Below are 11,838 nucleotides of genomic sequence, written 5' to 3'. Positions count from 1 at the left end.
GCTCAATAGCCTACATGCTTGCTCTGCCACCTTCTCTCGGGAATGTTCATAACTTATTCCATGTGTCCATGCTGAAGCGATACGTTCATGATCCATCGCATGTATTACCCGTGGAACCAGAATATCTAGAAGCTGATATGACCTATACAGAGCAGCCAGCTGAAATCTTGGACCGAAAAGTGAAAACCCTTCGCAACCACTCCATTCCCTTCATGAAGGTACGATGGCCAAATCATTCACTTGAAGAAGCATCTTGGGAGAAAGAGAATGAAATCCAAGCTAAGTACCCTCATCTTTTCGAATAACCCAGGTACGCCAATTTCGAGGATGAAATTTTCAAAACGGGGGGGGGGTAAATTTGATACCCTACTTTTCAAACCTGGTCTAATTTCATGGTTGACCCGGTTTAACCATGCAGGACCCGAACCAGAGAGGGTTAAGGCGGGTTCCTTATGGACCATGATGGCAAGGGTGACTTTGAACACAGGTTGGCCATACAAGTCTGAGTCAGTGCCAGAGGAGACAAGTGTACCCAAGCCGTGCACGTGCACGTATCATAAGGCCATGTACGAGTAACGCTGGTAAATAGCCGTATCGTAAGGCGCATATGTATAATATACCTTATGCCGAGAGTCAAATTCCATTAAAAACCCACTTGTAGCCCTATTTTCGGCCCTCAGATGGGCGGTCACAGGTGGGCGCATCCGCCCACCTGAGTGACCCACCCATGTAGTTACTAGTTGTTTTAGAAAGTATAAATAACATTATTGTGTTTTTTATTTTCTCATTTATTACATTAGGGAGTTTGGTGAGAAGAGTAAAGAGGAGAGAGAAAAGAAGGGAAAAAGAGAACGGAGAAGAGGAAAAAGGGAAGGAAGAGGAAGAAGAAAGGGATTTAAGTGGCGCCAAGGTTCGATCTTCCCATTCCGACGCCGGAAGAGTGATCCCCAACACGAGATCTACGATTGGAGGTGAGCAAAGGCTATGTTTTTTAAACTTTCACCAAACCCAAGTAAAACCCTTGATTTGGGAAGAGTTCCTTGAGATCTTGTAAATCCCCCTTGAGATGATGAATCTAAGGTTTAATGGATAGTCTATATGTTGATTTTGAAGGATTTGAAGAAGTGTTTGCAAAGTTGGAGAAGCATTGGTGATTCGTGAGCAAGGAAGTGATTTTTGGGGTTTTGATAGAGTTATTGAGCAAAGAAGGTTAGATGGCTTCTCAATCCTTAAATCTAACTTAGATCTAGGCTAAAATCATCTTATAAGACCTTGAATGTGTGAAAAATGTGATTGAAAAAGCCCTATTTGATTCCCCAAAGGTTGGGAAAAGTTTCAGCGGAAAACGTATTTTTTCGCCCTCTCAGGTGGGCTGAGACCGGTGGGCTGCACAGCCCGCCAGAGGGCACCCGCCTGAGGGGGCAGGCCCTAGGGACTGATCGATGGGCCAACAAGTGGGCCGAGCTGCCTACCGGTCATGACCGGTTGGCCGACCAGTGGGTTGACCTACCTGTCGATCATGACCGGCCCTCGGCCCCTACCGGTGGGTAGACCTACCTGCCGATCATGATCGGTGGGTCGACCGGAGGGCGCCCACCTAAGATGACCGATGGGTCGTGACATGTGGGTTGTCCGACCCACCCGAGAGGCCCCCAACGTGATTTTTGTGTCCGAATGGACCCCAAACGGACGTGCAACCTTCTTTTATGATTTTAAACACGATTTAACCATCGAATCTTGTTAGTTTTGACCCCAAAGTAGTGAAATACTAACCCCATTCACTTATGATAGGTTCACCGAAATTTACGTTTCTCGCACTGGATCTCACTCGTACCGGGCGTGAGTCTTTGTACACTACAAGTAAGGGGGCAGAAGACGTTTGACTTTATTTTAAGGCTTGTTTGGCATCATTCAATTGTATCTAGATTAGCCATGTCATCATGCAAATTATGTGTAGCTTAGTCATCATCATATGATTATGACATGTGTGTTGTGCTTCACTTTCTCAATGCTAAATGATAGATGTGCTTTTATGTCTAGGCACTTCACTCCCTGAAGATCTCAACAATAAATCATGGTTGAATAGAATGAATTATACGGCTATATTTTGAAAGTCTCTGGGTCATATAGTCGACTTTTTGAAATTAAGATTGTATTGATATTGATATGATTTTTTGGAACACATTATCGACCTATAATGCATACCAAATGCAGTACTAGAAAATTGCTCTCAATTTATATATATAGTAATTTATCGCCCTATTATGCAAATTTCTGATTCATTTTGGTGGTTCATATATAGCAGCAAAAACTGATCTCCAACTTCATAATGCCATCAATTAAGCATTATTCTTTGCCTTGTCAAGGTCATTACATTAATTTTTTTTCTTTTAATGGAACAAAGAATACATTGGTATATAGAAAAGGAGCTTCAATAGCATCATGTGATGAAGACAATGCTAGGTAATGAAGTGCCCCCCCTTAAATAACTACTATCTTTTTTCATTTTCTTAATTACATGAACATAGTGCAAGTGAAGATAATTGTCGGTTGTGTTTCAGATTTTGTACAGTTGGCTGCTTGGATAGTAATTTGGTGAAGGGAAAGATTGTGGTGTGTGATAGGTTAACTAAAGGAGAACAAGAGGTAAGCAAACTAAATAGTTTAAGCGAATCCACACTGTCCAACCTTTGAAGCCAATAGATTTTATCTTTATCAACTTTTGCCACATTCAACATATCTTTATCAACTTTTTCCACATTCAAGATATCAAACCTCTGAGCTACCCGAGAAGAAGAATGGAGAGTGTAGGCAATGGAGAAGGAGAGAGAAGCCCCGATGAGGCCACGGTTCTGGGAGACGGCCAAGACCCTGATGGAGGTGGACCTTGTGAGGAAGAATCTATTCTGGTTGTGCGCAAGGTCAGAGGACCCTCGACTATTCCAGCTCCAAAAAAATCCTATGCGAGAGCAGTTGGCAATGTGCTACCAGAGATTAACGATCTTCCAGAGCCTGTGCATGTTGGTAACTTCACCAAGGTTATCATTCCTCAGGATGAATATGAAGAATGGCTAGAGAGGTATCGTTATGCCTTGATCGGCAGATTAAACTTCCGTCTTACCTCTCTAGACGATGTGAGAAGGGAAGCCAGTGAATCTTGGAATCTTAATGGAAACATAAAGATGGTGCCCATGGGGAAAGGATTCATAATTTTCCAGTTCAATTCTGAAGGAGATATGGCATTCATTTATAGGAGAAGCCCATTTTGAGTGGGTAAACAGTATGTGAAGTTTCAGAGATGGCTTCGAGATTTTAATGTGAATGAAATACATTAAAATGGAAATGGTTTGGGTTCGCTTCCCAGATCTGCCTCTTGAATATTGGCACGAAAAGGTGCTTTTGACGATGGCAAAGCCAACGGGGCACCCTATTGCCCTTGATCAGCACACCACAAATGTGGCTTTTGGGAATTATGCCAGGGTTCTTGTGGAGATGTAGATGGAAGGTTTGTGACCGGAGGAGATCCAGGTTGAGCGTAGGCAGCCTGGGACCACAAATCTCTTCTGGTTTAGATAGTCTTTGATCTATGAAGACTCCTTGGGCAAGTGCAGCTTCTGCAAGAAGGTGGGGCACGTCATTGCTAAGTGCAAAGAGAAGGAAACTGCTAACATGAGAGAGGCTCAACAAAACTTGGGTGGAATACTAGGTGCTATCTATGCTGATGAACCCCCAAGGAGTTTAGTGGCTTCTGTTTTTAGTCCTCCTTCTGGTAGACCCAACAACGGTGATGGTGGCCAAGCATCACACGAAGGTAGAAACCAATGCAGGGAGAGTGGAGCTGCCATGAGTGGTGGTGGAGAGGCTGAGAACGGTGGTGGAGGTGTTTTGTGTGGTGGAGCTTCCAATACTCAAGGGGAGGCAGAGAATACGATGGAGAATAATTCAAATTTAGAAGGAATTTCAAATAAGGAAACTACCTCATCAGAGAATCCTATGGGGTCTAGAACACCTTAGTCAAGGAGGCCTTCTCCTCTAGGTGTTGAAGAGGATATTTCTTCCAATAATAGCAAAGATTGTCCTATTTTGGAGGAGAATTCAAATTCTCAAATCAATGCTAGGTTGGAAGTCATTATTGGAGCTAGTATTGAGTCGGCTAATGATATGGGTTTGGAGCAGTGTGAGACCCACTTTGGAACCGAATCTAATCCTCAAACCGATGGAGCCCCTGATGAGGCTGATTTGGCCTAGGGTGCTGATAAGGTTTTTGAAGGTGTGCGCAGAAGTCTTCGGCAAGCGGCCCGTGGTGGGTATGCAATCAGGGGTGGCAGTGTTACAGGTGGAACTACTGGTAATCAGCATCCAGAGGGGGCTGTCAGTGCTAGGAAAGCTCTCTAGAGAGTCGACTCTGTGGCTTTGCAAAGAGAGGAAGGCCTGTCTAAATGGACTTGTGCGAAGAGGAAAAAAGGAAAGTAGGTGGGCACAGCAAAGGATCGGTCCCTTAATGGGACTGCTCAATTTCACCTTCAGATGTGATCATGCGTGTCCTCTTTTTGGAATGCCCATAGTCTGAAGAAGGCTGCCGCTAAGGTAACCTTAAGCAATATTGTGAGAGATTACGACCCTGATATCATTGGTATCGTTGAGCCGAAGATCCCAGTTTCTAAATTCCCAAGGCTTTTTTTTTTTCAACAAGCTTGGGTTTGAAGCGAATGTTATTTCAAATTTCAGAGTTGATAAGAGCCCTAACCTCTGGGTCATGTGGAGCAGAGTTTGAAGATGCCTATTATATCCTCAATGTCTAATTAGTAGATTTCCCTGCAAATTGAGTGGAAAGGTAGGCCTTTTGATATTTCAATGGTGCATGCTAAAACCCTTTGTGCTGATCGTAAGACTTTATGGTCGGAGTTGGTTGCTGGTCTGACTGGGCAGCCCAGAATGATCATTGGCGATTTTAATGGCATTCTTTTTTATCATAAAAGGAGGGGCCCTGGTAGGTTCTGCTTAGGGGCTGCCACAGAATTTGGCTTTATGGTTGATGCTTCTTCTATGGTCCAGTTCCCTTCTTCGGGAAGGAAAATTACCTGGTCCAACAATCGAACGAGAGGTAATGTGTCTGTAGTTCTAGACAGGTCTTTTGTGAATGAAGAACGGTTGGAAGCTTTTGCCATTTGTGCTCAGCATGTGCTTCCCCTTGTAGCCTCTGACCATACTCCGCTGCTTGTCTGCTCAGGGTCTCATCCTAAGCCAAGGAATCGTCCATTTAGAATCAATAATTTCTGGATGGATCACCCAGATATTTTTGACATGGTTAGGGAGGATTGGAGAGTGCCTTTAATGGGCTTTTATACTTATATTCTTTCCCAGAAGCTTAAACGGATGAAATCGGCTCTAAAGACCTTGTCTCGTGGGGCTTCCCTAGCCTGGACTTAAAAGTAGCTGCATCAAGGGCTGATCTGAGAATGTTCAGCACCATTTGGAGGACAAGGGATTCTCTAAGCAACTTTTTAACTTGGAGTCTAATGCAAAGACCAGGTTGTGGAAAGCTATTGAATCCTTGGAGAAGTTACGGATCCAAAAGTCCAGAATCAGATGGATGCGTGAAGGAGACAGAAGTTTTTCATATGATGACTAGAGTGAAGAGATCCAAGACCTTCATTAGGACCATTGTTCCAGAGCAGGGTGGGGAGATCTTTGATCAGGATCAGCTGGGCAGCTATATAGCTGAATTTTACAAGGATTTACATAAAAAGATCGAGCTGGAAAGCTACCCTTAGATCTTCAATTGCATTCCCAAAATTTTATGGGACTCTGATCAAACCACCTTAGACTCAATTCCCTTGGATGATGAGACAAAAAGAGCAGTCTGGCATCTCGACCCTAATAGTTCCCTAGGTCCGGATGGGTTCTCAGGATCTTTTTTTAGAATTTTCTGGGAGATCTTTTTTTTAGCCAGGATGTCTGTAGAGCTGTGAGAGGTTTCTTCTCATCAGGTATTCTTCCTAGAGGCATTAATAATAATTTTCTATTATTAATTCCTAAGGTGGAGGGTGCTAGGACTCTTGAAAAATTTCGCCCTTTATGCATGGGGATTTTTTTTTTTTGCAAAATTTTGTCTAAAATTTTGGTAAGTCGGATTTCTTCTATTCTTCCTAAAATCATTTCCCTTGAGTAGGGAGCTTTCCAAAAAGGAAAGATTATTCAAATCAATATTGGGTTGGCCTTAGAGCTAGCAAACCTGATGGGGAATTCTTCCAAGGGAGGGGGACTTGGTCTAAAAGTGGACATTAGAAAGCCCTTTGACACTTTGTCGTGGGATTTTTTATTTCATGTGCTCAGTCGATTTGGCTTCTCTGACACTATGGTTGGTTGGATCCACGCCATTCTGAAATTGGTCAGGATCTCGGTTCTACTTAATGGAGGCCCTGTGGGGTATTTCGATGTCCTCCTGCAAGGAGATCCTATTTCCCCTATTTTGTTTATTATTGCAGAGGAGGTTTTTTGCCGTGGATTGAGGGAGATGTTAGCTATGGGTCTGATCAAGGCCATTACTGGTCCCAGGGGAGCTGATGTGCCTACTCATCTTATGTTTGCTGACGATGTGTTTATTTTTATGAACGCTTCCAAGAAATTTGTTAGAAACTTGAAGAATTTCATATCTTTATACCAAAGTTGTTCATGGCAATTTTTTAATTTCGAAAAGAGTAAATTATTTTTGGGGAAGATTTTCCCTGGCAGGAAGCAGTGGATTGTGTAGGAGTTGAGCATTTCAATTTGCTCTTTCCCTATGAAATATTTGGGGGTTGAAATATTCCAGGGCGAGTTAAAAGAGATCCCCTTCTTCCGATGATGGACAGAATAAAGGCCAAGCTTGCTGGGTGAAAGGGTAAGCTCCTTTCTCTAGCTGGAAGAGTGGAGCTTGTCAAGTCGGTGATCTCGGAAATGCCATTGCATAGTTTTTCTGTCAATTGGTGGCCTGCTCCTTTGCTTAAAACCATGGAGAAATGGTGCAAAACTTCATTTGGACAGGGGAGGTGGATTCTTCAAAAGCCATTACAATCAGATGGGATCAGGTCTGTAAGCCTAAGAAGGAAGGTGGGTTGGGTCTGAGAAGGCTAAGGGATATGAACAAGGCTCTGCTTGCTAAGCTAACCTGGAAAATTAGGCATGAAGACTCTCAGTTGAGTAGGTTAATCAGAGCTAGATTTATTTCTGGTGCCGGTGTGCTTAAGAGGGGATATAAGAGCTCATCTATTTGGCCTGGGGTGCAGCAGATGTAGCAGTTTGTGGCTGAAAATGAAAGATGGTTAGTTGGTAATGGCAAAAATATTGATTTCTGGAAAGATAAGTGGTGGGGTCCTAAACCTATTTGGGAAGCCTTGGGGCTGAGTGTGGATCCTTTTCTTGACCTCTCCCACTCTGTGGCCGACTTTCTAGACCAGGGGTCCTGAGTCCTTCCTCATGTGGACTCTATTGGCCTGAATGAGATTTTTTTATCTATTAAAGGAATTAACATTCCTTTGCAACATCTATATGACAGTTGCATTTGGAGTTTGGAGCCAATGGGTCAGTTTTCTATGTCGTCTGCCTGGGATGGCCTCAGATCCTCTAGTGCAAAGGTCTCTTGGGCTGGATTAGTTTGGAATAAGATGCTACCGCCTAGACTTTCTGTTCTGGGTTGGAGATGGATGCATGAGAAACTTCCAACTGATGACTTGATTAAGGCCAAAGGAATGCAGCTTTCTTCAAGGTGTGTTCTCTGTGGCTCTTACTCTGAGTCTTCCTTGCACTTGTTTATTAATTGCAGCTACTCTTTGGAGATATGGAAAGGAGTTTCAGATTTCTTTAACGTCTCTTTGCGGCCCAAGAATTTTATATCTGATATGGTGTATAGTGGAGAAATAAGGGGATTGGATGGTCATTGAGAGATGCCTGGCACATTGGCTTGTTTGTTGTCATTGATGCGATCTGGTTCGAAAGAAACTAGAGGCGATATGAAGGGAATCTCAGAAGCTCCACATTGATTGTTAGAGCCATTAAAGGGGAGATCAGCTTTCTCTGCAGCCGGTTGAAGGTTTCTCCTAAAACGGTTGATGATATTGTTCTTTGCCAAAGAATTAATATTAGCTCCCTTCCTACTTAGTCCTTTCCTATTTTAGAAGTCCATTGGTGCAGACCCCATCTTTCATGGGTGAAACTTAATGTAGACGGTTGTTCTCTTAGAAATCTTGGCCGAGCTAGAGGAGGTGGGAATTTTCGAGATCATGAGGGTAGGAAGATTCTCTGCTTCAAGTTGTTTTCTAGTGTCTCTTCTAGCTTCGCAGCTGAGATCAGGAGTATTATCAAGGGGCCGCTTCTTGCTTGAAACATGGGCATCAGACGTCCCTGGGTTGAATCTGATTCTACTGCTGCAGTTTCCCTTTTCCATCACAGGCTAGTTTCGTGCTTCAAGAGTGGAACTCCCTTCTTACTTTTTTAGAGACCATTGAGTGGAAGATCTCCCACTATTTTAGAGAGGCTAATCCAGTGGCCGATTTTTTAGCTAAAGACGATACTAATTCGAGGATAGATTGTGATGATGTGCATCTCCCTGCTCACATCTCTTCCGAGCTTCAAATAGATAGTGTTGGGTGTTCTCATTTTAGATTTTTGAGTTAGTGGTTGTGAGTCTCTGCTGATGGCAATGTCGAAGGTGGAGACTCATTTCCTGCTCTTGTAATATATTTTTCTTTTTTTCATTTTAATACAATCTGATCTTCTAGCAAAAAAAAAGGAGAAGAAGCAATGCGAGCTAGTGCTCTAGGGACACTAACAGTAGCTGACAGAATTAAGGAGGCCTTTTCTGCCACATATGCTTTAGCTGCAACACATTTTAGCACACAATGGCATGAATGTGTGTACTTACCTAGTTTTGTCTTCTGGGTTTCCTCTTATAGGAATATTCCTTGTAGAATCCTACTAGGATACGTCCTTCCTCCTCTGAAGGGATTGAGACGATTCGTTGGAGGACTCCTCCTTGCCCACTCCATGATTCCTCAAGGAATATTCCCTTAAGCGAATGGAGTCCTATTATGATTCTATTACTGACGAGAAGTTTGGGTCCCTCTGCCATGTCAAAAGCTGCAGTATAGAACGCGGCGAGATGCCACGTGTCCATGTCCGTTTGGATAGTTTATTTTGTGAGTATCAACTATTTTTATTGTTTTTCGTGTCCGATTATTTCTTCTTGATGGTAAAAACCTGGAATTGAGGGCAGGCTTGGAAGCAATTTTCCAGCTGTTCCAAATTCTTGTAGGAGTTTTCTTATTGTGTCTATTTGGAGCATTTTAATCTCTTTTCTTCCTGTAATCCCCCCTCCCTAGGGCTCCTCAATTTGGTCAAGCCTCTTTTCTCTTCTTTCTCCTCCCCCCCCCCCAAACCCTTCTTTTCATGTGTCTTGTATTTCTGCTTCTTTGAATATATTTATTCGTTCACAAAAAAAAAAAAATAAGAGATATTGCTTCTCCTTGTGCATTATGTACTTGCCAAGGAACTCAATGTTCTATACATCATAATTTTATTTCATTGATAAAATATTTGGGTCTATATTTTGATATTATTTTATATTAATTTGTCTTTGTTGTATATTCAAGTGCATGATAGATTGCATAAAAATTCTCTACAAGGAGGCAGTGAGTGGTAGTGAACATCCGACGGTTGGGGTGTATGCCAAGACCCTCCTAGCTGTTGAATCTTCACTGCCACTCATTGCTAGTCGCATAGGATTTGAATCCATGATAGGCCACACTAATTTTAATTTATATTCTCTTAAAAGATTAGCAAAAGAAAATATGTTAAACAACCCAAATGGATATATTTGTAGTCCATGCATACCCAGACATTTTAATTGGTTGTCATTCCATATTTTAAACATTTTCATCTACAAAAACCCTACAGCAAACATCTTGAAGAGTGAGGTAGTAAATGATTCATCTGCCCCAATAATGGTTTCCTTCTCTGGATGTGGACCAAATATTGTCACACCAGATATTCTCAAGGTTTCTCTCTCTCTCTCTCTCTCTCTCTCACGCACACACACACACACACACACACACACACACACACCATTCCCCACTCCCCTCCCCCTCCCCCAAAAACCTAATATATATATATGAATGAAAAATATATTAAAACAAAGGAAGGAAATAAAACCCCATGCCACATGGGAAACCCAAATGGGGAGCAATTAACCACCCAAAAAAAAAAATTCAAATCAGGGACATCAAGACAAGTGTGTTGGGGGGGGGGTAATTACACCCATTCAAAAGGGGGGTTGGGGGTAACCAAAAATGGTAGAGGGAAGAAACAAGCACAAGACATATACAAAGTGATAGATTAAAATCAGGGGGAGGGAACACAATAGGGAGATCCCCAAGGAAGGGCAAGGTGCTTGTTTCATTTAGAATTAGGGGAGATCCCCAAGCAAGGGCAAGGTGCCTGTTTCATTTAGAATTAGGGCATACCGTAAATTTGTGAAGAATTTTATTCCTAATCTTAAAGGATATACCTTTACATAATTTATCAATTTTGTAAGAAGATGCCCATTTTCTTTTATTCCATTCCCACCAAATATGATGAACCATTGCACTAAAACCCTTCATTCATTTCTACTTTTAAAAAAAAAAATTCATTCATTCATTTTGTTATAATCTTTCTCATCACATGGTTTTCAAAAATATTGCAGCCAGATATAAGTGCCCCAGGGGTAGAAATCTTAATCTCGGCCGCATTTTCACCTTTAGGTTCACCATCAAGTATTGCTACTGATGAAAGGAAAGTGAAGTTCAATATATTATATGGGACCTCCATGGCTTGCCCTCATGCTACCGGTGTTGCCACTTATTTTAAAACTTTTCATCCCAATTGGTCACCTTCTGGTATCAAATCTACAGTCATAACCATAGGTAATACCCTCCTTCAATCTATATATGCTTGTGAAGTTATTTTCTTTTTATGTGGAAAAAAATTAAAATAAATAAAAAATACATTCTTGATATCATTTTAATCTAATTTTTATTTTCTTTTTCAATCTATAGCACGGCCGATGAATGCCACCAGGAACCCTGATGCTGAGTTCTCTTATGGTGCTGGAAATATTGATCCACTGAAAGCTATAAATCCCGGTTTGGTATACCAAACCCTAAAAGAAGACTACATCAAACTCCTATGCAGTATAAGCTGGGATTCAAAGAAGGTTAAAATGATATCAGGAGATAACAGCAGTTGTCCGGAAGGCAATAAAGGAACTGCATTGGATCTCAATTATCCATCAATGACAGCTTATCTTAAACAACAAGATAAGCCTTTTGTAATTAATTTTACAAGGACAGTTAAGAATGTTGGTTCAGAAAATTCCACATAAAAGGCATTAGTTACTTCCAATTCTAAGATTACAATCAGTGTTGAGCCTAATGTTCTATCTTTCAAAACATTGGGTGAGGATAAATCATTTGTTGTGACTGTTTTGGGAAGTAAATTGGACCCAATGACGTCTATGGCATCTGCATCACTGGAGTGGTCCGATGGCACACATACTATGAGAAGTCTGATTGTTGTTCATTCACTTCTTATTTTTAAATAGCCATTTGTATCATGTTCTGATTCATGATAGAAGCAAATAAATAAGTTCAGATGGAAAGTGGAATGTTCTTTGGGTATTTAACTCTCTCTCTCTCTCTCTCTCTTTTCGCTAAGAGATCCTGGATATATTAATATGAAAGAAGAAAAAAAATCTCTCTTTTCGCTAAGAGATCCTGGATATATTAATATGAAAGAAGAAAAAAAAATATAGTACAACGAGAA

General features: G+C 41.6%; 1 protein-coding gene across 1 annotated transcript; it reads left to right on the top strand.

Moving 5' to 3' along the window:
- Nucleotides 1-9,859: 9,859 nt before the first annotated feature.
- LOC122069872 (subtilisin-like protease SBT4.8) lies at nt 9,860-11,581 on the top strand. The gene is made up of 3 exons (XM_042633955.1): nt 9,860-10,034; nt 10,721-10,940; nt 11,073-11,581. The coding sequence occupies exons 1-3, from the start codon at nt 9,981-9,983 to the stop codon at nt 11,396-11,398; spliced, it is 600 nt and encodes a 199-aa protein (XP_042489889.1). The 5' UTR covers nt 9,860-9,980; the 3' UTR covers nt 11,399-11,581.
- Nucleotides 11,582-11,838: the final 257 nt, after the last annotated feature.

The sequence above is a fragment of the Macadamia integrifolia genome, unplaced genomic scaffold (genome assembly GCF_013358625.1).
Source record: "Macadamia integrifolia cultivar HAES 741 unplaced genomic scaffold, SCU_Mint_v3 scaffold746, whole genome shotgun sequence".
Lineage (NCBI taxonomy): Eukaryota > Viridiplantae > Streptophyta > Magnoliopsida > Proteales > Proteaceae > Macadamia > Macadamia integrifolia.
Note: the sequence above shows the minus strand (reverse complement) of the source record. Positions and strands in the feature narration are given on the sequence as shown.